General features: G+C 54.2%; 8 protein-coding genes across 8 annotated transcripts; 4 read left to right on the top strand and 4 right to left on the bottom strand.

Moving 5' to 3' along the window:
• Positions 1 to 848: 848 nt before the first annotated feature.
• On the top strand, positions 849 to 1,692 carry BGZ61DRAFT_354542 (S-adenosyl-L-methionine-dependent methyltransferase; the record flags this gene model as incomplete). Its single annotated transcript, XM_046240620.1, has 2 exons — positions 849 to 907; positions 969 to 1,692. The coding sequence occupies 2 exons, from the start codon at positions 849 to 851 to the stop codon at positions 1,690 to 1,692; spliced, it is 783 nt and encodes a 260-aa protein (XP_046103072.1).
• Positions 1,693 to 1,750: 58 nt separating this feature from the next.
• BGZ61DRAFT_453503 (armadillo-type protein) lies at positions 1,751 to 4,988 on the bottom strand. The gene is made up of 8 exons (XM_046246082.1): positions 4,512 to 4,988; positions 4,316 to 4,421; positions 4,041 to 4,192; positions 3,486 to 3,977; positions 3,161 to 3,420; positions 3,008 to 3,108; positions 2,613 to 2,950; positions 1,751 to 2,552 (listed from the first exon to the last, which is right to left on the bottom strand). Exons 1-8 carry the CDS (start codon positions 4,575 to 4,577, stop codon positions 2,196 to 2,198), a joined length of 1,872 nt encoding a protein of 623 aa, XP_046103073.1. The 5' UTR covers positions 4,578 to 4,988; the 3' UTR covers positions 1,751 to 2,195.
• Positions 4,989 to 7,597: 2,609 nt separating this feature from the next.
• Positions 7,598 to 10,068, top strand: BGZ61DRAFT_453509 (uncharacterized protein). The gene is made up of 3 exons (XM_046246083.1): positions 7,598 to 7,879; positions 7,980 to 9,668; positions 9,730 to 10,068. The coding sequence occupies exons 1-3, from the start codon at positions 7,827 to 7,829 to the stop codon at positions 9,773 to 9,775; spliced, it is 1,788 nt and encodes a 595-aa protein (XP_046103074.1). The 5' UTR covers positions 7,598 to 7,826; the 3' UTR covers positions 9,776 to 10,068.
• A 953-nt stretch (positions 10,069 to 11,021) lies between these two features.
• BGZ61DRAFT_494688 (protein-tyrosine phosphatase-like protein) lies at positions 11,022 to 13,479 on the bottom strand (the record flags this gene model as incomplete). The annotated part of the gene is made up of 2 exons (XM_046250793.1): positions 11,022 to 13,367; positions 13,465 to 13,479. The coding sequence occupies 2 exons, from the start codon at positions 13,477 to 13,479 to the stop codon at positions 11,022 to 11,024; spliced, it is 2,361 nt and encodes a 786-aa protein (XP_046103075.1).
• Positions 13,480 to 14,894: 1,415 nt separating this feature from the next.
• Positions 14,895 to 15,880, top strand: BGZ61DRAFT_478955 (ribosomal protein S3; the record flags this gene model as incomplete). The annotated part of the gene is made up of 2 exons (XM_046249062.1): positions 14,895 to 14,917; positions 15,118 to 15,880. The coding sequence occupies 2 exons, from the start codon at positions 14,895 to 14,897 to the stop codon at positions 15,878 to 15,880; spliced, it is 786 nt and encodes a 261-aa protein (XP_046103076.1).
• Positions 15,881 to 17,140: 1,260 nt separating this feature from the next.
• Positions 17,141 to 18,808, bottom strand: BGZ61DRAFT_494690 (magnesium transporter NIPA-domain-containing protein; the record flags this gene model as incomplete). The annotated part of the gene is made up of 7 exons (XM_046250794.1): positions 17,141 to 17,618; positions 17,672 to 17,963; positions 18,024 to 18,275; positions 18,332 to 18,422; positions 18,537 to 18,562; positions 18,619 to 18,662; positions 18,795 to 18,808. 7 exons carry the CDS (start codon positions 18,806 to 18,808, stop codon positions 17,141 to 17,143), a joined length of 1,197 nt encoding a protein of 398 aa, XP_046103077.1.
• Positions 18,809 to 21,938: 3,130 nt separating this feature from the next.
• BGZ61DRAFT_453518 (Mss4-like protein) lies at positions 21,939 to 23,379 on the top strand. Its single transcript, XM_046246084.1, has one exon. It carries the CDS (start codon positions 22,149 to 22,151, stop codon positions 23,268 to 23,270), a length of 1,122 nt encoding a protein of 373 aa, XP_046103078.1. The 5' UTR covers positions 21,939 to 22,148; the 3' UTR covers positions 23,271 to 23,379.
• An 868-nt stretch (positions 23,380 to 24,247) lies between these two features.
• BGZ61DRAFT_533414 (uncharacterized protein) lies at positions 24,248 to 26,777 on the bottom strand (the record flags this gene model as incomplete). Its single annotated transcript, XM_046254000.1, has 3 exons — positions 24,248 to 24,270; positions 24,323 to 25,502; positions 25,554 to 26,777. The coding sequence occupies 3 exons, from the start codon at positions 26,775 to 26,777 to the stop codon at positions 24,248 to 24,250; spliced, it is 2,427 nt and encodes an 808-aa protein (XP_046103079.1).
• Between the last annotated feature and the right edge of the window lie 481 nt (positions 26,778 to 27,258).

Raw genomic sequence — 27,258 nt, forward strand, 5'->3', positions numbered from 1 at the left:
AGCAAGGGGAGGATGGCAAATAATGCAGAACTAGAGTGTATACAGAGATAGTGCACGGAAATAAGTTGCTGGGAAGTCCATCTTTTACGAATGACACAGCCAACGCAGGCAGATGGAATGAGACAAGTTGAAGAACTGAAAAGGATGAAGGCATATTTCTCCGTTTATAGAGCAGCCCGGTTCCTCTATTCTGGTGGGATATATCCAGAGAGCAAAGAGGCAGGACAAAGCCAGCCAGTGGCCTCCCCTTGGAATGATTGATAGGCTTGGAGCGGTCGTGAGGTTGCGGACCCTGGTGCGGATTGATAGATTGATAGATTGATAGGTCCTGAGTGGATTTGGAGTGTTGAACCTTGGCTATGATTGATTCGTTCTCAGCTATCGTGGTGTCTATAGCCCTGGTCGACTGATTCGTCTTGAGCTGTCGATGTGAGCAGGACCCTTGTTAGAATTGATTGGATGTGGGCGTCCTGGTGAACGGGACATCCTGGTTCCGATGGCTGAGAAGGGGAGGGGTTTGATTATGAGGTGGCTTGGTTGAAAGGTGAGATTATGTTCAACCCTGGCCACAATTGATTGGGCTCCAGTTGTCTTGGTGTCGCATCCAGTTCTGGTAACAATTGATTGGTTCTGGATCGTCGTGGTGGTGGACTTTATACAACCCGCCACTACGCCATGGCCGCAAAATGTCTGGACCCCACGTCTCACCGCCTGCCGGTTTAGGCCGTGCATCACCACCCCCACCAAGAACGAAGAACGAGGGTCACAATAGCTTCGTCGTCCAAATCTTCAGGTTCAAGCCCTCACACTCATAGACTTGCGCTCTTCCCCTGCACCGCCCGCTCGCAATGGCCTCACTCGATCAACCCCAGCACCTTGAGCCTTCCAAGCTTGGCACAAAGGAATAGTTCGTCCAACCGATCCCACCTTGCTTTATTTCCCCTCCCAACTAACACCGCCACGAACAGCTGGGATACCCTCTATACCCGCGAAATCTCCAACCACGCCGCAGACCCGTCCGACATCGGTACCGTCTGGTTCGACGACTCCGACGCTGAGACCAAGATCCTCGACTTCCTCGACCGCCTGGCCGACGGCGACCTCGAGTTGCTCGTCGACGACCTGACCATCTCTCGCGACGACGCCACCTTCCTCGATCTCGGTTGCGGCAACGGCTCCCTCCTCTTTGCCCTCCGCGACGAATCCTGGCCGGGACGCGCCCTGGGCGTCGACTACAGCCCGCAGAGCATCGCCCTCGCGCGCCAGATCACCGTGGCCAAGCAAGCCGAAGCCGACGCCGAGCCCGACGCCGATTCTCCCAACCCCGTCGAGTTCCAGGAGTGGGACGTCATCGCCGGGCCCTTCGACACCGTCCTCAGCGGGCCCCAGGCCGACGGTTGGGATATTGTCTTGGACAAGGGCACCTTCGACGCCATCTGCCTCAGCGACGAACAGGACGCCCAGGGCCGACGCCTTTGCGAGGGATATCGGGACCGCGTTCTGCATCTAGTCAAGAAGGGCGGCATCTTCCTCGTTACGAGCTGCAACTGGACCGAGTCGGAGTTGCAGGGCTGGTTCGAGCGCCGGGGCGACGACGGCTTCGACCTTGCCGGCAAGGTCGAGTACAAGTCCTTCAGCTTCGGCGGTGCCAAGGGGCAGACCATCAGCACTCTGTGTTTCCGCAGGGTGTAGGCGTAGGCAGGCGTCGGTGTTGATGCATAGTAGAATGAATATAAAATCAAGATACCCCCTTCGAAATGACACTCTCACGGTTGCGTGCTGACTTCAGCACCTAGTGCAAATGCAAGTACCATTCACTCCATCATCTCTGTAAACTCTGTGTATCATACATCGGTATTTGGGTTCCAGTCGATGACCGGACCGTTGGGTTCTAGCCTCAACACCAGCACTCCTGCTGACCCAGCCCGCCTGTTGGCCACGCACTCTTTGTCACTTTCATCACTCCCCTCACTCTTGTGAACCTCATCCCCTCATCACTCTCGTCACCCTTCAGCAGTTTTCTTTCGTCTGCGCAAAACATCCGGGTGCATATCCATTCGCCGTGCCTCGCCCTAGCCTCTAGAATGCAATGCGCGCCGCCGCATGGTTCCATGTCCTCTGGCCACAGAGTCGTAAAACAGGGGCAACGAAAATAGCTGTCGTGGCAACAAGAATTGCTTCATTACGTCTCTCATCTATGGTGATGTATTCATAGGCTCTCCACCCGCAATGGGTCCTGTCACGGCCGCCGCCGCCGTTGTCGCAAAGTACCGCACGTCCACATCATCGTCCTTCTGCAGCTTGCCCAGGTTGGGTACGACCCTCTGTTGGATCAGCTCCATGCCCCGCGGTGACGGCACGATCTCGGCGCTCTGCTTCTCCAGGTCGTACATCGTTCCTTCGTCGGGTAGGCGTCGCAGAACCTCGATCAGGACGGCATACGTCTTGGCAACGTTGAACCGAATGTTGGGGATATCGTCGCCGACCAGCTTGTCCAGCATGGGCAAGATGGACTTGGCAATCACATCCATGCTCACCACCGTCGCCAGAGTCTACACAAATGTCTTGGTTAGCTAGAAATCCACCACAGGGAAAAAAGCGCAGCGCCTTACCGAGATGGCAAAGCAGGTCGTCATTCGGTAGAGATAGTTGGGGTGGTTGCCCATAGCCATGACCTTGGGGATGATCGCCTCGCTGGCCCACTCCACACCGAACACCTCCGTCAGCTTCTTCAGGTTGTGGGTTGCCGCCTCACGGATTGAGAAGACGGTATCTCCGAGCCACCCCATGCACAGAGTGCTGAGCTTCTCGTCGAAGAACTGGACGCCTAGCTGGCTGGCGAGGAGCGGGATGTACTCGATGATGGCCAGGCGCACTCGCCACTGCTTGTCCTCGGCCAACTGCACGATGGCAGGGAGGAGAGACTGCGAGAGGAGATCGATGCCAATCACTAGTCCTTGTTAGCTTGCCGGGGGTCTCAACGCGCAGGGATGTTGGGACCAAGTACCTTGGTTGACGAGCTCCAGCTTCGAGATGATGTGGAGCCTGACCTCGGGGAACTCATCCTTGAGCATCTGAAGGAACATAGGGAGCAGGTGGTCGATAGTTCTGTAGTAGACGTAAGCATGGGTCAGACAGCAAACAGGGGCGTTGGACGTACTCTTGCTTTCCAAGGATAGGAGCTAGGCCGCTGATCTGGGTGCCCAGAGCAGCTCGGACGTGCTGGGAGGTATCGGACACGAGGTCTTCGATGCTGCTCATGATGTCATTGAGGAGCGTGTTGCGGTCGACGAGGGCGCAGAAGCCGGGGATTTGGCCAGCGATAGCGGTTCGGACCTCGGCTTCGTTGTCCTTGAGGAGCTTTACGAATGCGGGGACGAGATCCCTCGAAACGACTTCCTCGTCAACAGCCTTGGCGATCTGTGGGAGACAATAGATTAGCATCATGTGTAGGCAGCGACTAGGACTGGGCATCTCCGGTGTACCTTTTCAAATCGATCCGCAATCATATATCGGACCCTCCAGCTCTTGTCTTCTATCAAGTTGCGCAGCGACGTGAGGAGGACACCATGGCTTGACTGCTGCTCCTTGGGAACGGCCTCGGCGACGGAAATGAGGATCTCGACTGTCAATAACCGGACGCTGTCCTGGTCGTCTTGAGCAAGGTGTTGGAAGAGGGGTATCATTTCATCGACAACGATGGCGGCTGGCATTTCTTTGACGAACTTGGCCAGGTTGGTGGCGGCCTGACGGCGGACCATGGGGGTCTCATCGTGGACCAAAAGGCCGAATTGTTGGCGCAGCTGCTCCTGGATGGGAGGTGAGACCTTCTTGTAGGGGGTTGTGAAGAGGCCGCATCCCGAGACCTTGGATGTGAACCAATCGGCCTTGGCGAGGCGGATGGTGAGGGGGATAAAGTATTCCTCGACTTGTTGCGACGAGAGCTCGCTGCAGATCTTGTTGAGGGACTCGACGGCCTGGGTGTGGAATGGTTAGGATGGCGAGGAGAGGATGGCGAAGACGGGGAAGCGTGAATTTACCTTGTCGCGCACGACGGGCTCTTCGATGGCGGCGAGGTTCTCAAGGGGCGAGAGCAGGACGTGACCCCACTGGGGACCGCCAACGTACTCGACGAAACCACCGAGCTCCTCGCTCAGGGCGACCAAAACCTCATCCTCATCTTCCACGGACTCTGTAAATGTTTGATGGTTAGGGGAGCTGTTCTATCATGGCTGGGTGGACGAAACAGGGGCGCAGCAGGGACGCAGCAGGGACGCAGCAAGGACGAGGGGCGGCAGGCGAAGATTTGACTGACCATCGAGGAAGGGGATGAGCTCCTCGCGGGTTCGCTCGGCGCCGAGGGCGAGGGCAATGGTTGAGAGACGGTGGATGGCGTTGAGACGGAGCAAAACATCGTCGTGCTGGCGGGGAACGGAGGTCAGCAGGAGCAGCAGAGGCAGCAGAGGCAGCTGAGGCAGCGGCAGCAGGATAGCGTGGCGTCACCGCCATACCTTTAGCTCGTCGATGAGGACTGCGATGGGGTACAGCTCATCGCTGGAGTTGGGCGCGTCAGCCATGGCGTGCAGGGCGTGCAGGGCGGCAGGATCGCGGAAGTGTCGAGGGAGGCGGGCAGCGTCTCGGCGGAAGCGAAGTGGTCGTCAGGGAGGAGTGGTAGGAGGATGGAGATGGGGGGTGGATCGCGTGCGGGTGGGTGATGCAATGATTTGCGCGGAGTCCCAACACACGATTTTTGGCAGGCGAGACGGCCAAGCGGAGAGGCAGGTCAGCGCGATATCGGACAGCGACTGACCGGCGAGGACGAGAATCGGGCGGAGATGGATGTGGCCGGAGACGCGGACGGGGATGCGGTCGTGGAGGTCGAGGCCGTGGCCGTGGACATGTGAATGAAATGAGGGAGGGAGATGTTCTGAGTTGGCCGTCGGGGCGAGAGGAGAGAGGGAGAGAGGCTCTTTGACAACAGTGGCAGCAGCGGTGGTGGCGGGCGGTAGCGGGCAGCGGGTGGGTTTAGGCAGGTCGGTGGGTACCTAAGATGGTGGGTGAGTGCTCTGTGATCTGGGTACCTAGGTACCTAGGTACCTAGTCTACCACGAAAATTAAGAGGCCGGTGTCATAGCGACCCCTACCTGCCCCGGACCCGGTGCGTTTAGCATCACGTGATATCTCGCACCGGATCCGGTGCAAATAGCATTCCTTATGTAAGTAGCGAGAGCACCAATAGCATCCTAAGCTTCTAGCAGCTACAGCGCCTATAGCGCCCTAATCTTCCAGCAGCTATAGCACCTATAGCACTTTAACCTTCTAGCAGCTACAGTATCTATAGTACTTTAATCTTTTAGCAGTAATAGTATCTATAGTATTATAATTTTCCAGTAGCTATAGTATTTTCAGCTTCTTATATATAATATTTAAATAATATAGCTGCTAGAAGCTGTAGATACTATAGCTACTAAAAGGTTAAAAGATAGCTGCTATAGCCTCTATAAGTATAGAGAGCTATAGGCGCTCTAGCTATTGGCGCTCTCGCTACTTATATAAGGAATGCTATTTGTACCGGATCTGGTGCAAGGTATCACGTGATGCTAAACGCACCGGGTCCGGGGCAGGTAGGGGTCGCCCGGTGTCTGGCCTAATTAGTCAGCACCACTGCTCTTGCTCAGGCTTTAATTACCCTTGCTCAGTGAGCATCACCTTGAATCACCTTAACCTTCCCCTTCCTTTAATAACTAATGCGACCTTGAGTTCACACTGTGCTTTAACAACTTCATCACAATCTTCGCTATAGTTCAGCTAGCTAAAAGCTAAATGCAGATTAGTTAGTAAGCCTAGTTACGATCTTGTCGAGTTCATGTCTCAGCCGTATGTCACACATTTACCACGCTCTTTGATCACCATCACAGTAGCTAACACAAACTACTAGGATCTGCCCGTATAAGATAGCCATAATTTTGTCGCTCATAATGAAATGATGGGCCACGGAGCAGGCTTCGTCGCCTAGGTCGTTACAAAAGTTAGCCATGAGTACTTAAAAGTCGGACATGGGCTCGAGTGACATATCGTCTGCAGGGGCATAAGTCGAGAGCAAAGCTCAGAAGATATCGTTGCCCAGCAGGGTCTTGTCCACGCCACACCCAGGCACTTCGGAACGAACAGATCCTTTCGAGTCCTTGGAAACCCCAAGCAAACAAGTCAGCTTCCTGCTCGTGGACGACAACGCCATCAACCTAAGAATGATCTCTGCGTTCATGACCAAGCTCGGCCATATATTCGACACTGCTGCTAACGGACTTGAGGCTGTAGCTGGCAACAGGGGGGAGGCCAAAGGAGGGGAGGAGGGAAATAGCCACCAGGGGCGGTTTAGGTTGGTGTGGCTGGGGTGGGGAGGCGCGTTGTGGCTCCTCATCTCATTGGATTCGTAGGCCACCCCCAGCGATGAGCTACAGTGGCCATCACAGCAAGCACCAGTCACAGCCTCCAACCACGAATGGGATGCCGTGATAGGCACGCAGGCGACACGCACAAGTTTTTAAAAAATTGCACCCGGGCGCTGGGGCGTTTTGGGGGGATCGCAAGTCGGCTCCCCCTCTCCGACTGTCAAAGGAATCCGGGCCAAATTAGTCAAGGCCTTTGGGATGGATCCATCCATATTTGTTTTTTGATAGGGCCTCGCCCAGCAGATTACCGTCAGCTCAGGTCCTCTTCGCCACGTCTCCAGGGCCACCCGCACGGACGCTCACTTGCGTGAAATCGCTCGTGGGAGCGTGTACTGAGGTGGTCGGCTAATCTCAAGCTCCAGGATCAATTCGCAGTGTAACCCATCCCATCTCTTTGCAGATTCAAATAATATCAAAATCTGCAAGGGTACAAAACTTCCGGCAGGGAAGCCGATGACGTCCATCCTCCTTTTCGTCCTGTCCAGTTCGTGTAATGGTGATACCGATGTCACTCTGCAGTCGGCCGCTCCGTTGCTTTGAGAGGTGAGCGGGTAGCAGAAACGTGGCAACACACAACACAGATAGTTGCTATGATGGAGACGGAGAATGGTCCAGTGGTTGCTCAAATTTATGGTAGGAAGAATGGAAGCTGTTGAGACCTGTTGTTTTCCGTCTTTTGTCTCAGATTGATGAGGTTTTGCTCGAGCGCCAAGCCTTTCTATTTCTGGTAGGTGGTGCCCAACCAAGAATACATTCAGGGAGGGACCTATAATTCTTGCAACTTGCGTCTGAGGAAAAACCAATCCAATCGCTAATGTTACCCTGTGATAAGTACAAACAAGCGCTTTTTTGCAAAGGCCTCAATAGCTGGCACCTTCAGCTCTTCAGCTCTTCAGCTCCTTCAGCTCCTGGAATGGTGACGTTGAGTGGCCCCACCGTTCAGCTTAATCGCCGTCCCCAGAATCACGTGGGGCGCTAACCCAAAGAGACCCAGTGTCTGTCACAGCGGCAGCTGCTGCCCCTCACCAGCCACACGACGTCAAAACTGACGCCGGGACTTGGAGCATCGATGATCCGGGCAAGAAATCACCCCGCCAGGTCGCCGCTAGCACGGTACTTTCTTTTAGTGAGCAGTAGCTGCTAAAGCCAAAGTCTCATCATATCCTAGCAGCGTCCCTCACTGAACGATGCCTTGCTGCGAACGACGTCCATCCCCAAAATTTCCTGTGACTCAGTCAGTGGGAATCCACACGCCCTGGCCCACGTCCCACGTCGACACGCTCAGTCCCAACCGACGAGAGCTATCCACGCCTACAATTCTTGGACAGGATCACCACCCAGGCCAGAGGCTGCGACTGAGTCCTCTACTTCACCATGCCTACCATCTCCGTCGACAAGTACAAGCTCTACGAGGCCCTCGGTCAAAAGTGCGGATCATGATGCCCCTCATTACCCCCCCTCCATCACCCTGTGTCGACTGTGAGATGCAACCAGCCGTACTGACCGAGTCACTTCTGTGCGCAACAGATTTACGACCGAGGAGTTCGAGGACCTCTGCTTCGAATTCGGCATCGAGCTTGACGAAGATACCGAGAACGACACCCGCCCCATCGTCAATGGCGTCCAGGAGCCTCCTCAACTCAAGATCGAGATCCCCGCCAACCGCTATGATATGCTCTGCTTCGAGGGCATCGCCCTAAACCTCAACATCTTCCGCGGCCACGTCCCTCCTCCCAATTTCCGTGTCGTCGAGCCCAAGGATGGCAACCTGCAGATCATCACCGTCTACCCCGAGACTGACCAGGTCCGCCCCTATGTCGCTGGCGCCATCCTGCGCAACATCAAGTTCACACAGGACCGCTACGAGTCGTTCATCGCCCTACAAGACAAGCTCCACCAGAATCTGGCCCGCAACCGAACCCTCGTCTCTATCGGTACCCATGATCTCGACACCGTCAAGGGCCCCTTCACCTATGAGGCCCTGGTCCCGAAGGACATCAAGTTCACCCCCCTCAACCAGACGAAGGAGATGAACGCTGAGGAGTTGATGACCTTCTACGAGAACGACAAGCACCTGGGTCGCTACCTTCATATCATCCGCGATGCCCCCGTGTACCCAGTCATCTTCGACTCCGACAAGATTGTCGGATCGTTGCCCCCCATCATCAACGGCGACCACTCCAAGATTACTGTTGAAACCACCAACGTCTTCATCGAGATCACCGCCACCGACCTCACCAAGCTGGAGATTGTCACTGACATGATGGTCACCATGTTCTCCATGTACTGCGCCGACCCCTTCACCGTCGAGCCCATCAAGATCATTTCGGAGCACAACAACCTCACTCGCGTCACCCCCACTTTCAAGCCTCGAGTCTTCGACGTTGAGATTGACTACCTCAACAGCTGTACCGGCCTCAACGAGTCCACCGAGAACCTCTGCAAGCTTCTCGCTAAGATGTCATACACCTGCAAGCTCTCAGAGAAGGACTCCAACATCCTCGAGGTTTCCATTCCTCCCACCCGCGCCGATGTCCTTCACCAATGCGACATCATGGAGGATCTCGCCGTGTGCTATGGCTACAACAACCTCCCCCGCACCGCTCCCACCCGTAGTGCCACTGTTGGTGCCCCCTTGCCGGTCAACAAGCTCAGTGACATTATCCGAACCGAGTCCGCCATGGCCGGCTGGAGTGAGGTCTTGCCTCTGAGCCTGTGCAGTCACGATGAGAACTTTTCCTGGCTGAACCGCAAGGATGACGGCAACACCGTGGTCCGCCTGGCCAACCCCAAGACCGCCGAGTACCAGGTCGTGCGGTCGACACTCCTGCCTGGTCTTCTCAAGACCATCCGTGAGAACAAGGGCCACAGCGTCCCCATGAAGATCTTTGAGGTCTCCGACGTTGTCTTTAAGGACGAGTCCCTGGAGCGCAGGGCCCGCAACGAGCGCCACTTCTCCGCCGCTTGGTACGGCCGAACGAGCGGCTTTGAGATTGTCCATGGTCTTCTCGATCGCGTCCTGCTCATGCTTCGCACGTCCTTCCTCACCCAGGAAGACCCTAGTAAACCGGACGGCTACTGGATCGAGGAGCTCGATGATCCTACCTTCTTCCCCGGCCACGCTGCTGCTGTCTACCTCCGCTACGGCGGAAAGGAGGCGCGCATCGGCGAGTTCGGTGTCCTGCATCCCACCGTGTTGGAGAAGTTTGATTTGAAGTGAGTACCCGAGAAGATATCCACCCTTACAACGACACAACTGATACTGACTTCGTTTCAGGTACCCCGTTAGCACTTTGGAGGTCAACATTGAGTATTTCTTGTAGAGGACTTGGTGAGAGTTTAGAAGAGGGGGTCAGGGCGAAAAGAGCATGGGTTCAAGCTGCGGATCGTAGATGGCTCAGACGAAAGCGAACGAAGGGGAGTGACACCACGGAGATCTGAGGGCAGACTAGACCACTTTGCCCACATTGCAAACATGTCCAAGAGGATCTGGTAACCGTCCACCAAACTCACGCATGTAGAAGACGTTGTCACGCCCGGGATGACGTTATGAGATAGACAAAAAAAAAAACTACACGATGAGATAAAGGACACAATTTATTTGCATACCTGCTGATATATAGGCCACAGTGATTAAAGGTGTGTATTGGTGGTATCTTTACCATTTACTTCACTCCTCATTATGACAATCAGCATCAAGTTTCGATTGTATAATACTTGGACAGACTCCCTAAACATACTCCCTACCTAAACATACCTACTCCCTAAAGATTAGGAGAAGTATTAGTTCCCATTTCATTATATATTTTAGGAAGAACTCAATGTACCTACGTACCTAGGCTCTGATGGCAATGGCACAAAGGTACGTGATCCTTGTGGGCTGTATTGGTTTTATTCATCAGGATGACTTGTGCGCCCCTGGAAGTGACTCCTTAATGAGTTGTAATTCTAATACCTGGACTAGATGGCCTTTTGAGGCCCACCGAAAGGTCCTGATTGCAACAATGCACGCTCTGTCACCAATACTTCTCATTTAATTATTTCGCTTCTGATTCACCAGCGCAACACCCAGACACCGCAAACACAGTGCCACAGAGGCCAAGACCATTAGCAGAACGCCGCGATTCCATAACTGGAAACGAAGTCAGGACAGTTAGATACTCAAGCTGATGACCTGGCCACGCCACGTCTCTCGCCGTCCTTTAGCAGTGTTTCCCTCAGAGTCATCGCTGGAGATGACTGCTGGTCGCCATGCGGGTGCCAAATCTCTGGCGTCAATCTAGGGCACCTCCACGAGGAGAAGCTCGCGTTCACTTGTCCTTCTAGACAGCCGGGCTGGGTGTCACGATCGGCTTCGCGCCGCTGGATGCACTCCCACTCGCCACTCAGGTCGCTCGGTACGCTGTGGAAGCTGGGTCCACTACCTTGGTCGTGGGTCGAGGACGTCACGTCTTGAGCCGTCGATATCGGCGCCGCGGGGGATCGCGGCCTGGGACAGGCGTACCGGACGGAGTCTTGGGTCTCGACGATCAAGTACGGACCGGCGGCCGGCGCCGGAAACATGACCTTCTATGCCATCTCCCGCAGTTCTTGGTCACTACGAGTGCGGGTGGGTGCGGGGGTCGAGCTGGACGATGATGCTTCGCCTTGGCCAAAGGTTGCAAGCATGTTCTTCCCCAGGTTTAGGCCTGTGATACCCTCTCGGATTGCGGCGAAGGCATTGCCGCCCTCTGCCGATGCGCTTCGTTCCATAGTGGCGTGCCGTGTGTCGGGCGTCAGAGCCTCGTGCGCATTCTCGACACCAGCTAGAACGGACCGATTTCCTGCAAGTGAAGGGTTGTCTGAGCTGGTGCTTGACGACCTAGGCTCCTGCTCGGCATGGGCTACGCTGGGGTACTGGAAGCTTGAGATGGCAGCTTGTCGGTCGTTCTCGGCGGTAGCTGCTGCATTAAGCGCTCCGTTCATCTCATCCTCGGTTCGTCCGAACAATTGGTGCCACCACCGAATCTCCTTCAGCCGGGGCAGGATAATCCTCTCTTGGCCCTTGACGTGGTCATCAATCGTGGGGTCGAAATCGGGGTTCGTGAACTCGGCTTTTCGGCAGAGGAAGTAATCCCACACCGAAGATGTTCGCTCGGGCGCTCGAGCATCATGTCTCTGTTTCTCCGAGTTATACAAGAAGGTACCGTACTGACACGAGTACAGGTGATATAGGAGGCGGCGCAGGAATCGCTCATTATACTCAAATCGCGTCTTGTTCTGCCGCAGGAGTTGGTAGGTGCAGTCTAGGAATTGATGGAAGACAGGGCTGATCATCTTAGGAGTCGTTGCCTCTTCGTTGACAACCTTCCCAGACGCCGTTTCACTGATGGTATCAAGGTCTCCATCGTCCTTGTTCTGATTTAGGTTCTGGTTGAAGAATCGTTTCGCGCCGCTAAGGACGTTCTGGAAAGCATCGTTCCGCCCGTCATTCTCCCCCGGTTGCACCTTGGCGCCGGCCAATGCATCCTTCTGGATCGTAAACCAATCCTCATGGTTCAGGTGCCCGGACCGGAGCCGGAACATGTGGCCAAAGGAGAGCCAGTCCTTCTCGACCAGGACAATGAAGCCCTCCATGGTACGGTAGTAGGGATCCAACATAATCTGGGCTAAGGCACTGAGCTGACTTGTACGATCCCAGCCGTCGGAACAGTGAATCAAGACATGGGAGTGGTTGATCCCCACCTGCCGCGTGATGATGGCCGAGCCGTCGAGGACGTCGTGGATGTGTCGCAACCAGCCACTTTGATGTAGCAGCTCCTTACTCGGCGGCAAAGGCGAGATATCGGCGTCCTTGATAGCGTCAATGACTTTAGCAAGGGAGCTTCGCATAACGTGGATATTCTCGATACTAAGGAAAATCTTCCGTGCGAACTTGTACTTGTCCATGTTCTCTGAACCCATCCCCTGGACCTGGTTCACCATGGCGTTGATGGTCGGACGAGCATCCACGATGAGGTTGCTCTGCTGGGCGCCGTACAAGAGGCGCTTTCCAGTTTTCTCGTCATAGACAGCAGCCGATTTCGAGATGAGCTCTTCCTCATAGCGCTCAGTTTCAGAGAGCTCTCGTTCTAAAAAGGAGCCCCCATTAGAGATATCGGGTTGACTCGAAAGTGGTGTGCTATCCTCAGAGCCAGCTGGCATCAGTGCCGAGAAAGAAGCCGCTACCAATTTCTCATCCTGCACATTTGTTTTCCTCGTGATTCCCGCCAAGGGCTGTGAGCTTCGTGTAATGGTGCAGTTGTTGATGGGGTGGATGTATGATAGTGCGGGAACGCGATTACGGGATCGAAATTCCCTCGCGTACTTGAGGACATTATCGGAGATCTTGGAGGGGACAACCAAGAAGGCGGGATAGGTGTCGCAAAATGTATAGTCCTTGTTGATGTGGGTGATCCTCCACCCTCTATCCGGCAGCTTCTCACTGATTCCCTGCCGGCGGAACTCCGCCCTCGGGTCGTAGACCGCCCAACCGTTGACTGCCCTCTCGTGCTTCAACGGTTTGTGACTGAAGGCATATAGCTTCTCGACGGTGCCCAACTTGCAAGTTCGCGCTCTGATGAAGTCGAACGTGTCGCGCGCGGCGTCACCATCGGCGAAGTTGAAGGTTACGAATGTGAAGTCGCGGCATCTTAGACGGATCGATGGAGCTTGTCGAGAACCTGGAGGTACCGGGCGGAATGTGCAGTAGCAAATCATGGGGAACGTGATCCATCGCTCGCGGACTTTGGGCGGACCCCCCGGAGGATTCGGTTGAGAGGCGGCGGGAGTACCGGACTGGTCGATGGGGGCGGAGAAGACGAGATGGTAGTCGGTCAGGCGAATCGTGCCGTTGGTCGTCTGGCCACCGTAGATGCCCTGGATGTTCTCGACGATCTAGGCGAGCAAGCGATGTTAGGACACTAAAGTAAAGAGATCCGACGGGCCTAAGACGAGAGGCAAAGAGAGGGGGGGAATAGCGGTTTGCGCATACCTTTCGAGCCTCCATTGTAGTGGCTGACTACGCGCAAAGGAAGGCGTCTGGCTTATTCCACTGTCGAATAAGGAAATGCTGCTTGGAGGATGTAGAGGTGTAGACCGGGATCGCCAAGTCGGAGATGAGGTAAGAAAGACCGCAGGAGGATCGGGATATTTGGGGCTATGATGTGGTCTCCGACATGGTATTCTGACAGAGAGGATGGTAGAAGGATGACAATAACCACTGTGAGTACGCGCACCCGGAAGAGATGGCAAACGTGGGAGAGAAAGAGCTTCTTTGGGTGCGCACTCAGGCACCGGGCAGTGAGTCTAACGTGAGGTTGCCGAGCTCAGTCCATCATCACAAGCCGTGGACGTACATAGGTAAACCATCCGTAAAGTCTATATTTAAGTTAATTAAACTTTTTGAAGATATTTTTTTAAACCCCCCAAAAAATCCCCCAAAAAATCCCCCATAAAAATTTTATATACTATAGATATATTATATTTTTATTACTATTTTATTAATAATTTAATAATATTTAATTAAATATTTTATTTTATCTTTTATTTAGTATAATATTAAATATTATACTTACTATTCTATATATTATTTTATTTCTTTTTCAGTTTATTAATTTATTCAGAGGTATATATGAAATATCAAGCTATACTTTTATTTGTTTTATTAGGCTGCAGGCTCTAGTACGGGGCTTAATAACAGTACCTACTACAGTATCAGATATAAGTAGGGGCTTTCCTCCCCACTTTATAAGGATCCGCAATTTTGTCACTTAATAGTGCGAATTAAATATTCGCACTATTAGGAGTAAGGTATTTACGGGATAGTTAACAGAAATAACAGCTAAAAAGGAGAGGAAGTATAAGAGTAAAAAGAGTATTATATAGTTAAGCTGCCATCTGATATCTTAATTGGCTACAAAGGCGTTTGGCGGCTAAAGAAAGACTTTACAGAGGCCCTGCTGAATTAGAATTGGCACTGTTACAGTACCAAAAATTGGGCCCTTACAAGGGGGGGGGGATGGCCCCTACTTATGCCTGATACCGTAGTACTACGGGGAGGGAAAGGACGAAGGGACAGACGTCAGGCATGGTCCGAGCGCCCTTGAAAGAAGGAGGGACCCGCATCAGGCAGGGGTCCATGGTCGTGACCTGCTGCCCCTTCCCTGGTTTTGGATCCGGCCGGTGAACAATAGTTTCTCCGGGTTCCGGTGCCCCCTCCTCACCCTGGCCTCCACATTGCGCTGCTGTGTGCGCGGGTTGTGTGCCAGCCAGATTTAGGGCTCAACCCACACCAAAAAATTGAGAGAACCGCCAAACGTTGTGAGGCTCGTCAATCCACCTCCAGTCCCCGGATCGCGAACCTTCTCTGCAACCAGCCCTCGAACTCCGTCCACGACAACAGTTCCTACCAAATCATTCAAAATGGCTCACCCTGGTGCTCAGATGTGAGTTTATCCCCGTCTCTGTCGTCTTGTCTCTCGTCCCGCGCGCCGTCGCCGAGTCGATTCGATGTTATAATTCGTCTCGTCGAGGCACCCCGCGGTCGTGGGAATTTTGGCCGCAATTTTGCAAAACCACGCACACTGCACCAAGAATTATATCTTGAGTTTCATGAATCATGTTGCTGACGGTTTTATCTCAACAGCTCCAAGCGGAGAAAGTTCGTCGCTGACGGTGTCTTCTACGCCGAGCTCAACGAGTTCTTCCAGCGCGAGCTCGCTGAGGAGGGTTACTCCGGCGTCGAGGTCCGCGTCACCCCCACCGTTACCGACATCATCATCCGCGCCACCCACACCCAGGAGGTCCTCGGAGAGCAGGGCCGCCGCATCCGTGAGCTCACCTCGCTCATCCAGAAGCGCTTCAAGTTCCCCGAGAACTCCGTCTCTCTCTACGCCGCCAAGGTCCAGAACCGTGGTCTGTCCGCTGTCGCTCAGTGCGAGTCTCTCCGCTACAAGCTCCTCAACGGTCTGGCCGTCCGCCGTGCCTGCTATGGTGTCCTCCGCTTCATCATGGAGTCCGGCGCCAAGGGTTGCGAGGTTGTCGTCTCCGGCAAGCTCCGTGCCGCCCGTGCCAAGTCCATGAAGTTCACCGACGGCTTCATGATCCACTCAGGTCAGCCCGCTAAGGACTTCATTGACCACGCCACCCGCCACGTCCTGCTCCGCCAGGGTGTCTTGGGTATCAAGGTCAAGATCATGCGTGGTGCCGACCCCGAGGGCAAGGCTGGTCCCCAGAAGGCTCTCCCCGATGCCGTTACCATCATCGAGCCCAAGGAGGAGCAGGCTGTTGTCCAGCCCGTGAGCCAGGACTACGGCGCTAAGGCCGCCCAGAACCAGGCCGCCCAGGACGCACGAGTTGCCGAGCAGCAGGAGGAGGCTGAGGAGGGTGCTGAGCCCGCTGAGCAATAGGCGGTCCCCATATCTCCCGTGGTTTGATGAGATGATGGAGCTGGGAAAGAGGTTGAGGGACGGAGGTCTACTCAGGCGTCAATTGATCATTTGCATCTGCTAAAGGGCACGGACGGTTTCATTCTTGCTTGTAATGGTAGGCAAAGCATAAAAAAAATGAGACCCGAAGATTCTGATGACACGTACGAGACCCGTGTCTTCTCTCTGTCTACCAACACTCATTCTATTCGTGTCTCTTATTCTGTGACATGGGTGATGATTTGGGTATTGGATTGCACAGCCAACTGTACATCGTAGACGGTCGACAGGCTAGGAAACGTAACCTCAAGCGACAATTGTTTGTCAACTCCTGGCCAGCGGGATCTAGGCCATGGCAGTTATTGATCTTTGCGGGCTATATAAATTTACGAACGGAATTACTCCATCGGCGTCAGCGTAGGATTTCCCGAATATTTCGAGTAAGCAATAACCGGGCTCAATTGGCCGTCGACACACTACACCCCTTACAACGCGAAAATGACACCTAGCGACTACGATCGTTGCTCGATGGAGCTGCGATCAAGAGCAAATGGTAAGAGTATCTTTTGAGTATTTTTTCTTGATTTTTTTCCGGGTATCTTAAGCTCTTTGTGAAGCTACTCTTCCCTTTTGAAAGAATCCAAAAACTCAGCGCAAACAATACATGACAACCTTCTCCCAACCCCGAAAAGCCCTGCGACTCGATGAAAAAAAAATCTACTACATCCCGATCCAGTTCTCTTGACATCCCATTGAACCAGCATTGTGGCTGGTATATCTTCTCATGCGTAAGACTCTGCCCTTGTTGTCCCGAAATATGGCAAAGGGAGTCTTCGTGTATCCTCCTCCTGTCGTGTCATGCACCCCGGTATCATACAAGGAGAGCCAGCTTCCTGGCTCAGATACAGATCCGTCAACGCCTCCCAAGACCGTGTCCATTCATACTCCAGTGGTAGTAGACAATACATCTCAACTGACCCGAGACCCAGCCCCCATGAGCAACTTTGGGTGGTGGCACCTGCACCTGCGAATCCCGTTGCGTCTATGTATCATTCGTGAATGCATCTGGTCATGCTCCGACAACCTCTCGCTCGGTCAAATGGCGTCGGAAATGTACAATGGCGTTCCCTAGAGATGACGGAAAAGATGGAAAATTGGAGCGAATAGCACTTGGCGGACGCCTCCAGCAGTATCCATGTGCTCTGCTCTCACATATAAGGGACACTATTGCCCAAGCGGGCATTACCTGTCGCCATACTTGCGGTTGTTGAGCTCGATACCGTTCTCGTAGTGTGCCTTGCCATTGCCGTTAGATCGGCGCATATCGTCGTCGCTGTCCTCGGCGAGGTCAGTCAGGGCGAAGCCATGGGCTTCCTCCTCGTCGTATGCGTGAATCAGGCCTTCACGATCGCCATGCAGGCTGCTGACGCTGTGTCGCGGCGGGTCACAGCTACGCCTGGACTGCATGCTCAGGCGAGTCTGGAGGCCGGACACCATATCAGTACCAGTGGCATCGGATCCTCCTCGGCCAACAATCAGCTTGTGGCCGTGGGGGTCGCCTCTTGAGAGGTTCAGCAGATAGACACCGGTGAAAGTGATCAAGAAACCGCAGATCAGAGAGAGGGTATTGACGGGATCGGTCGTGTTGAAACCGCTGAAGAGGATGAAAGACGCGCAGAGGGTGGCGGTAGTGAAGGTGACGTAGTACAGGGGGTTAACACTGGAGGTGTCCGGTAAGCAAGTATTCATTCCAACGAGACATGGGTAACTTACATGTTCGTGGGGAAGACGGCCAGAGCCTTGTTGAAGTAGTTCATCTGGGTGAGGATACACACGGCGGTAAGAATCATGAACACGTAGGTCGAGGGGTGGGTGAACTGGTTGTGGCCGGCAAAAGTAAGCTTGAGGGCGATTCCGAAAGCCTTGACAGACATGACGGAGATGGAGCCGACGGTCGAGCAGATCGAAAGGTAGATGAGTGCATTCTTCTTGCCGTGAACAGGGGCAACCTTGTAGATCATGATGAGCGCGAAGACGACGACGGCGATGGCGTAGAGAAGGAATCCTGCAATTTGGAGTCAGTTGGCGTCCAAGCGAAAGAGCGCGCATTGAAGAGTGTACATACCTGGCTGAATGGCATAGTGCAGAATCTGGTCAATGGTCTGAATGTCCTCATCCGCAGGGGCATGGAGCACAATGACGACGGCGCCGATGAGGCAGATGGCGCTACCGAGCTTGCCCAGCGTTCCCAGCTCCTCCTTAAGGAAGTAAGATCCGAGGACAGCACCGATTAGGACACTGATGGCTCCGAGAGGGGTGACGAGAATCGCGGGGGCAAAGGCGTATGCCGCAAAGTTGCAGACTTCTCCTGTAGCCACTGAATTGCGTGTCAAGTTAGCGCAGCTCCAATGCAGGTAGAGGTACGAGACTCACAAGTCGCGATACCAGCCCACCACAGAGGATTCCGTAGGTATAGAAATCCTTCACCCTCGACACCATGACGCTCCTCTACTTGAATCAATCCCTAGGTGCAACAGTCAGTGGCGCGTTCAGAGGCACGTATGGGGCCCAACGTTATCGGGTCCTCGACTAGGAATCGACGGCTCGCTCGTTGGGGTTCGGTGCAGGGGTAACGGACTTTCTTGGTGATGACGAAACTGGTTCCTAAAGAGTAAGCATTAGCATGAGCGCGATCGAAGTAGACAGTCCGTGAAGCATACCAATGGCAAGAGCTGAGCACATGGCAAGTGCCAGGCCGATATACCTTGATGCAAAAAGTTAGCGAATCGATGGGGCTGAGGAATGGAGGATTTCGACTGGACAGGACATGAGCGAGGGGGGAGACGCAAAGACATCTCTGAGCGGGGAGTAGGTGGCGAGGCGGGACACAACATACTTGTCCTCAATCATGGTGTAAGACGGGTGCAAGCCAGCGACAAAGCGCTTCTGCGAGAGGTGGTCGACAAAAGCGTTGAATGCGCGTCGGGGTTGGTTCGGTTGGAGGCCGAGGTGGATTGCGCCAGGGACACACGAGTTTACGCTGGTGAGGGCTCGCACCGGGCGAGGAGGCCGGTCCAAGGAAAACGAGGGTGACTGGGAGAAGAAAAGGACGGGAGAAAGACAGAGGCTGCGGGGAAGAAGTCTCCGGGCTTCAGTAACGATGCATCAAGCCGCCGTAGAAGTCGCGGTGGTCGTTGATGGCGGCGCAGGGGGTTGGCGATAGTCTGGCTCGGCTGGTGATGGAGGGGGGCCAACTAGAGGATTGCCGTCGTGAAAGGTCGCGACGTCAGGCTGCAAGCGAGGGAAAGATTGCCGTGTTGGCGTCGGCGTCGTCGTCGTCTTGGTCTTAATCGTAGCTAGTCGTCGAGAATGTCGTCGTAGATCCGGAGTCGGGAGAGAACGCGCGGGAAGCAGACGCGGTGCGATGCGATGCGATGCGATGCGATGCGATGCGAAAGGGACAGCTTGGCTGAATGCTGGATGCTGCGTGTTTGCTGGGACGGGAGACGGGGGACGGGTTGGTAGTCGTTGGTGGTAGAGGTGGTCGAAGTGGTCAAGGGTGGCCCAGGCGGCGGTCCAAGGAAGGCAAGTACCTACGGCAGGTACTTGGTAGAGGAGGTAGGTTCGAGGTGGGTGGATGCCGCTTAGTGACTTAGTGACTTAGTGACTTGATGGGACCAGGGGGCGAGTGAGGGCGCGCGGACGAAGAAACACGAGGCAAGCTGGGTTTTTTTTTTCTTTTCAGTGAGGACAAAATAGAGAGGCAGCGGCACGGCCAAGGCGAGCGAGGCTGGAGTCAGCGCGAAGGGGCGGCACAGTGCTGCGTGGGCTTGGGGAGACTAGGCGGGTTGGGCCAGCCAGGTACCGCCCAGGACCCAGGCTGTACCATGCGCAACAGGTACCGCGCCAGGTTTTTCAGTGGGTTAAAATGGAAGGACACCTCACCTCAGCGCATCTCACCTCCCTGAGAACGCTGTATTCGTACTGTTGGCCCCGCCGGTCCACCGGTGTCCACTGTGTCTGGGGGGGCGCTACGAGGGCCGTGTACCCCACTGCGGCGGGTCCTCCAGCTCCAGGGACGGCCAGAGGCGGCAGGGGGGTCGCCCTCTGAAACTTAGCGGGTGTCCTGAAGCCCTGGAAGGTGGCCTGGGAGCCCTGGGGCACCAAGGTACCGACAGGACTCCCCCAGACAATTTAGCAATCTGGCACCCGACTCCGGCCCGCTAATACAGACACAGACGCAAAATGCAGAACAGAACACAGACCGCTGACACAGCCGCTGAGGCCGAGGTCCGGGGGGGGGAGGGAGGGAATAATCCTGACACGGCGTGTGCCCTTCTCCTCCGTTCAGTTCAGTTCAGGTCAGTTCAGGCCAGTTTAGGCTGGGCGGGGGGGCAGCCCTGAGCCTCCCAGACCCAGAAGGGGGACGAGAATGCGGCTGCCTGCCAGCTCAATTCGGAGAGGTGCAGTAACACACAAAAATATAAAGATGTCGTAGTAGACAGGAGGGTACTTTGTACATTGTTCCAGCCCTCGATCCGCGATAGGCTTGATCTGAGGGAGGGTTTCCCCCTGAGCTAATGTGGTCGATAACTGCTGTGATAGGGAGTACGTAGGTACTGCTCGATTGCTGCACCCGCTAGACGGTACATCGCACGCGCTGCGGGTACCTCCCAGCCTCTAATAGATGGGGAACGAGACAGACGCCCGACGCAGGAGTGTCACATATGCCGTCACACACGCAAGACACGCTGGGACGATATGGGGGGTTTTTCTTTTCTTTCTTCCTTTCACTTCCTTGAGCCATCCCTTCCATCCCTTTACTTTGACTTACTATTGTCCCGTCACATACTGTGTTAGGTTAGGTACCTACGTAGCCTTGCTAGAGAAACCATGGCGCCCTTGCCGCAACTGCACCGCCACACCCTTCTCTCAGCCGTCTCCATACCTGGCGTTCATTGCGCAGGCGTCGTCCTCGTGTCTGCCGTCCGCGTCAGCAATACTCACCCCAATTAGCTAGATGGGCTGAATTAGTTTGGGTCCAGTTCAGCGACCCCTTCCAGTCAGCAACGCAAGCGTGCGGCTGGTTTCCTGAACAAGCGCTGACTACCTACCTAGGTACCTACAGGTGGGGACGGACCGCGGTAGACATGGTGGTGCTTGACAGACGACAGACGCGAGCGATTCTGATGACCCGATAGTGGGTGTCGTGATATGACGCCTGCGACAAGCCTCGGATCCAATTGAGTTTGCCCAGGACGGACTACTACGTAGTATGAGACTTACCAAAGTACTCCAGGTAGCAGGAAAAGGTACAACGTCGTAGTCTACTCCGTATGAGGCCAGATCAACGAGACAAGGCCAGGCCAGACCGGGCTAATCGGCTGCGCCCTGATCGACCGGAAGCTTCGCGCCTACAACTGTGAACTGTCGATACATTCCAACGTCCGCGGACATATCTCCGGCGTCCTCCTTCCTTGATTGTCCACTGTCATTATCAGGCATCTGGCAGATTGCCCTAGCACTAATCAGCATCATCCCTCCGCCAGCACATCATCCATCTGCCCCCCTCCCATTTACACCCCAGTCTCCTTGGCGGGATCCCATCCCATCAGCCAGCCTCGTTTGTCCTCGGGGGATCTTCGCCATTCAAGGGCCAAATTCATGACCAAACGAAGCGAACCTCTTAACCGGGCGTTATTAGTTTTAGTCCCGGCCTTCTGGGCCATGAAGGACTTTCTCCGTCCAGGTACAGAGTAAGGTACATGGCACAGTGACATGAGAGGAGAGGCAAAAACAGGACAGGCCCGAGATCCCTGAGCCCTGGTCGTTCTCCATTCTCCATTCCCCACGAGTCTACTCCGTACATAGTAGGACCATGATGAAAACCCACCCAAAACCACTACGAGACCATTCGTCGCCCTTGATGGCAGCCAAGCCACCGCAGGCGCCCTCTCGGAGTTTCGGGTGCTCGGGCTCCAGTGACGAACTCCCGACAAGGATGTCATTCTCAGGCTGCCACACCTTGCTCTTCATCCCGCCCGTTTCGACCCCTGAAATACATTACGACATTAGGAGTACGGACTCGTACTATGTACCACTTCTTAGCCCAGTATAGTTGGTAGATACATGCGGGATATGAATAGACTGCCCCGCATTTCTCACGATAGTAACGTCTGAACACTCTGACAGTTCCACTTGCTCAAGGACTGTACCGACTCAACTAAACACACCCACCCGCGCTCATCTTATGGAGCCACCGTCTCTTCGCGTCTCCTGCCTCTGCGGCTCCGTCTCTCAACTCGTCAAGTCGCGGCCCGCCGTAGATACACCGCGAAACCTCTCCCTCTGCCACTGCAATACCTGTCGTTACACCTCCGGCTTGCTCTGTGCGTCATACTGCCCTATCGCGGTTCCCAGTCTTCCCCATGGTGTTAAACCATACGACGCTGCAGATGGATGGACGAGGCACTTTTGCTCATCTTGCGGCTGCCATGTATTCCGCTGCAAAACAGCAGACTCGGGCGAGACAGAATGGGAGCTGGCCACAGGTGCCATTACTGAGAGCATCCCCGAGGACAGTTCCAAGGTGATGCAATACACACATCACGACCACGTTTCCGACACCAAAGACGGGGGTATCGCGGTGTGGATTCCAGAGTTCCAGGGCCAAAAGATGGAATTCCTCGAGGCCGCGGCTCCACCTCACGCCCGTGAAGCTGTATTCCAGGAAGACCATCTCCCGGCCTCTTGCGCCTGCGGCCGAGTCCGCTTCCACGTCACCCGCCCTAACCCCGCGAGCTATCTCCCCCGGTCCAACATTTCCGATCTAATCCACCCGTATAGCTCGACTGACAAGGCCATCACGCAGAACCCGGCCGACGAGAAGTGGTGGATCCGCGCCGCCGGGTCAAAATACCTTGCCGGAACCTGCGCGTGCCGCTCCTGTCGTCTCGCCGCAGGATTCGAGATTCAAACCTGGACCTTTGTGCCCCGAGCCAACATATTCTTCCACGTGGCTGAACCAGATGGGGGTGAAACCATTGTCCCTCTCGACTTTGATGCCCTGCCGGCCGATATCTTGACGAGCTATCGGTCTTCTCCCGATGTCCTTCGCGAGTTTTGCGGAACTTGTGGCGCTACAGTCTTTTGGCATGACAAATGGCGCCCAGGCCTAATCGACGTGAGTGTCGGCTTGCTCAGGGCCGCAGAAGGGGCCAGAGCCGAGAGTTGGGTAGATTGGTGGACCGAAAGAGTAAGTTTCACTGAGGACGCAGAGAATGGCCGCGTTGGCACTGAGGCACAGAGGGCGAGAGCCTTGATCCACTCGCTGGAAGAAGGGCTGCGCCAATGGAGTAGGACAGAGCAATAGCTTCCTCGCAGGAATCTAGAGCATTACGCGGACAGCCATTTACACCATTTCCAGGGTTGTCGATCTTGATTCCGGGACAATCTCACGCGATATCGAGCCAAGATCAGTTATCTTCTTCCAATTAATTTTGCTCAAGACTCCGAGGATACTCGAATCGTCCTAGATTCTAGTCCACTCTGATCGTGGCTCCGGCCAGTTATGGCCTCTCACCCGACGACCACATGGCCAACTCCCAATCTAGAGGAAAACCCACTAATAACACTTCCCCGAGACCGCCACTCGAGGGCATCCCTATCGAACAGCTACTCCGTATGCTTCTCAAAGATTGAGGCTAGCTTCCTAAATGCTTCCCCTGTCCATGGGTTCATAGCATCGACTATGTACTATGTAGTGTTGCAGATCGGGCCCACCATCGCTTGCTGAGACATGGGTGCTGTGTTCTAATCCATCCAACGCCCTATCCCACTCCAAAACCATTCATCATACAAGTCAAACTCTCTCGGTATCTCGTACCGACCAGCGTCGTGATGCTGCGTTGCTTATCCGAAGAGTAAAAGGGTATCGACGAAGGCGTCATCAATAAAGAACAATCAAAAAGAATCGACAAGCCAATAACTAAAGGGCATTCGTGCCCAATGACACTCCGTTGAAGTTGTCGTGTCATATCAAAACGGTCCTGTCAAGTTAGTCCGCGTTTCATTTTAAACCTACCTTGATCTGGTTTTGGCCGCTACGGGCATGACGTAGAAAACATCAATACCAAGGGCATAATATGTTGTTAGGATGCATGGCTCTTCTTACCACCAGAACAGATACCATGCTGGGTTCAGTAGGGGCTCGGGTTGGGAGTAGGAAATAATATCGAGGCATGGCTCTTGCCCCATGTCGGTGTAGCCAATATGCTTGTTTGGCTTCTAGCCCGGCTTGGTGTAAAGCCACAACATTGGGGGTGGCAAAGTTAGTTTGAGGTCTGCGGCTCAGGGTCGACGACGCTTGACGTCTGAATAACGTGTTAGCAAGGTCTTTCACTGATTTCAACTCGGGGTGCATACCTTGTTCATCTTCAACATCAGTTTCGTCATCTCCCCGGGCTCGCTTCCCAACCACAGATGGGCTTTGTATCTCCTCATCTGCCTCGGGATCGTCGTTCCAATCAATCTCCCCTATGTCGTCCCCGTCGGCGGCTTCAGTTATGTCCAGCAGCTCAGTCGCAGCCGCATTCGCATTTATGGAACCCGTCTCGTCGCCGTCTTTAAGAGTCGTCGTCGTACTTGTGGCAGCAGTGCCCACGTTTGTTCCGTCTGGGTCGGTAAAGTTCTGTTCATTGGTAAGACCACCGGCTTCAAGGTCAACCTCATCGTCCACCTCAGCATCGTCATCGAGCTCCGGGTTCATCAACGGGTTAGATTCGCTTTCGTTGTGAGCTATGAAGGATTGGTCAGCCTCAGTTGTGGAAAATGTTATGCTGAAATCGGAGATTGAGTGACCGTGCTTCCGCAGGGCGTTGGTGAACATTAGACTCTCGCCATTCACATCCATCCGCTCAAGCGGCTGTCCGAATTGGAGAGCGTGTCGGAACCCCCCTTCTTCTCGGCCATGCTCTTCGACGTATCCTGCCACACAGGTGTCGCAGAGGCAGAAGTCTGGGTAATAACAAGTAGGAAAAAGACCGGGGTGAGGGGTGGCGGGTTTACCATTTGATTCGACATTATCCTCTATCGCGGCTGCGTTTGATGCTTCGTCGTTTGTTGCAATTGCATCTTCAGGAGTAGGGTCAATAGTGTCGCCCTCAGTATAACCAGCATCTGCAGCATCCTGGTCGCCTTCATTGGAGTCATGGTTGTCATTTGGAGAGACATCCAAGTCAGCACCCTCTTCTGCGTCGTACTCGACATCATTCTCAACCGCCTCCTCGTTGATCCTCTCAACCTCATGTGCAGGGCTGTCGTAACTATCAAGTCGCTCCTCAAGTTCATCATCAGCCGTGTTGGCTTCTAGCACGCTAGCAGCAGCCGCTACAGGGGATTCGAAAAGATGGATGACTTCGTCCAGGCCTTTGCCTGCCGTGGCGCTCTCGATTAGAGACTCCAGTCGCTTGCTGGCGGAGGGCTTGGTAAAGAGATATGTGTACAATGTCCGAGAGCTCTCTGGATCCTGATTCTTGACTAACAAGTCAAAGATTTCAAGAATCTGGCGTAGTGTGACACTGGAAAGGGAATCCTGCAGGCATGACTGCAAATTGATTAGTGCCCAATCATTCAACGATCCAAAGGGTTTTCTTACCTCGGCAAATTCAAGTCCAAGCTCGTCGACTTGAAAGACCAACTCCTCTTCCTGTGCAATCTCACTGGCCAGTTCGTTTCGGAACCCTGACAGCACCTTGTCCATAGTCTCGTCAATAATAGATGTCTCTGTAAAGAATCCGTCCGAGCTATTAGAGAAGCAAGGGAACTCATCTCCTTTATACTGTACCGTAATTGCGGGAAATTCGGTGTCAGAGGCCGCAGCGGAGTTCTCGCCAGAATCAGATGAGTCTTGCTGCTCGAAATTGGCGCCATCCTGGAGATCGCCTTGGTCCTCTGCGGCAACATCATACTCATCGAAGTCGACATTTTCGGCCGCTTCATGTTGTGGCGTGGTTTTCTTTTCAGCTTGTTGATCATGGAAGGCTCCATTCTCTTCACTCAAACCTTCGTCTTTTGTTTGGGACTCTTCATCCAGCTTCTCCGCGACAACGGCTACGACACTGCCGCTAGGCGTTGTTTCGTCATCTTGGAAAGTAGTTGCTTCAGGCACATCACCCTCATCATCGTCATACGTGATTTCATCCTGCTCCGGTTGTTCTTGGTGGTCACCGTAATCGCCATGTTCGCCATCATCACCTTCTAAGTCCGCAGTGGCAACATCTCCCACGGATTGAAGAACACCGTCTTCAGTGGTGTGTTCAACAGCAGCCTCAGTGCTTGGAGGTGCTGAGTTCTTCTCGACATCCAAGTCAAGCTCGCTGTGTAGATCGTGCTGACCGGCTTCTTCCTCGAACTCGTAGTCGATCTCATGATCGGATGCGTCGATCTCGTCAGCGGCATCCTGGCGATTCTTGTCCGCATCGTTCGGAATCTCCACATAACCATCATCCTCTTCTGGATGCTGAGATAATGACCGGGCACCAGCTTCTGTAGCATGGTAGTCATGCTCGGATTTGTGGCTCGCGTCGTGGCCTGTCTGATCCACATCGTCCTCGATGTTCTCAACGCCACCTAAGTCTTCTTCTTCTGGAATCGCTGTAACTTCCGCGTGTTCTTCGAGGCTCTCAATAAGTTCGATATCATGGGTATCATCGTCGAGGTTAGTGGTAGTTTCGGCGAGCTTCTGGTTGTCCTCGTTTTGCAGTGACGCTAGCTCGGGTTGATCGACCATGTCGGTGTCAAAGTCAATAAAGTCGTCGTCGACATGGACGTCCATTTCAAGCGGCCTCGCCACATCGACCTCCATGTCGATTTCTGCCATATTTCGGAAACTTCGGAAGGGTTGGGGTCAAAGGGTTCTTTGTTGCGGGGGAGCCGCGGCTCGAAGCTAGGGTTCGCAACGGTTCGCAACGGTTCGCGACGATCGGAATAGCGTCTCGTCGGTCGAGAGCTATGGACGAAATGAATCCGGTGGCAGGCGTCGGTTTCAAATATGGAGGGCGTCAAACACCAAGTGCTCATTCAAAGGCTTGCCGATGGGCTGGGTTCGAGCATGAAATGTGAATCAGGATGGTCTGCGACATTTGTTCCGGGGTCAGGAATCGGGTAACGGCGCCAGTGATGAAATATGGTCCAGGGGCAGGGCCAGAGGAGGTTCTCAAAGAAGGGCGGTATCGTAGGCAGCGGCAAACGCGAAACGGTGGAAGTTGGGAGGTCGAAGATGAAAGGGTCGCGGGCTTCAAAGATTCCTGTGGTTGAATACCTTAGGCAGGTGCGGTACGGGCGTGGAGCCTGGGCTGCTG

Source organism: Ilyonectria robusta (genome assembly GCF_021365365.1).
Source record: "Ilyonectria robusta strain PMI_751 chromosome Unknown BGZ61scaffold_12, whole genome shotgun sequence".
NCBI classification, from domain to species: Eukaryota; Fungi; Ascomycota; class Sordariomycetes; order Hypocreales; family Nectriaceae; genus Ilyonectria; species Ilyonectria robusta.

Coding starts and splice junctions, on each gene's coding strand:
- BGZ61DRAFT_453503 (XM_046246082.1), bottom strand. CDS start 4,577: ATGGCTGACGCGCCCAACTCCAGCGATGAGCTGTACCCCATCGCAGTC. Junction 3,109..3,160: donor CCTATCCTTGGAAAGCAAGA/GTACGTCCAACG, acceptor CGTCTACTACAG/AACTATCGACCACCTGCTCC. Junction 2,553..2,612: donor CGACCTGCTTTGCCATCTCG/GTAAGGCGCTGC, acceptor ACATTTGTGTAG/ACTCTGGCGACGGTGGTGAG.
- BGZ61DRAFT_453509 (XM_046246083.1), top strand. CDS start 7,827: ATGCCTACCATCTCCGTCGACAAGTACAAGCTCTACGAGGCCCTCGGT. Junction 7,880..7,979: donor TACGAGGCCCTCGGTCAAAA/GTGCGGATCATG, acceptor TGTGCGCAACAG/ATTTACGACCGAGGAGTTCG. Junction 9,669..9,729: donor TTGGAGAAGTTTGATTTGAA/GTGAGTACCCGA, acceptor ACTTCGTTTCAG/GTACCCCGTTAGCACTTTGG.
- BGZ61DRAFT_453518 (XM_046246084.1), top strand. CDS start 22,149: ATGGAGCCACCGTCTCTTCGCGTCTCCTGCCTCTGCGGCTCCGTCTCT.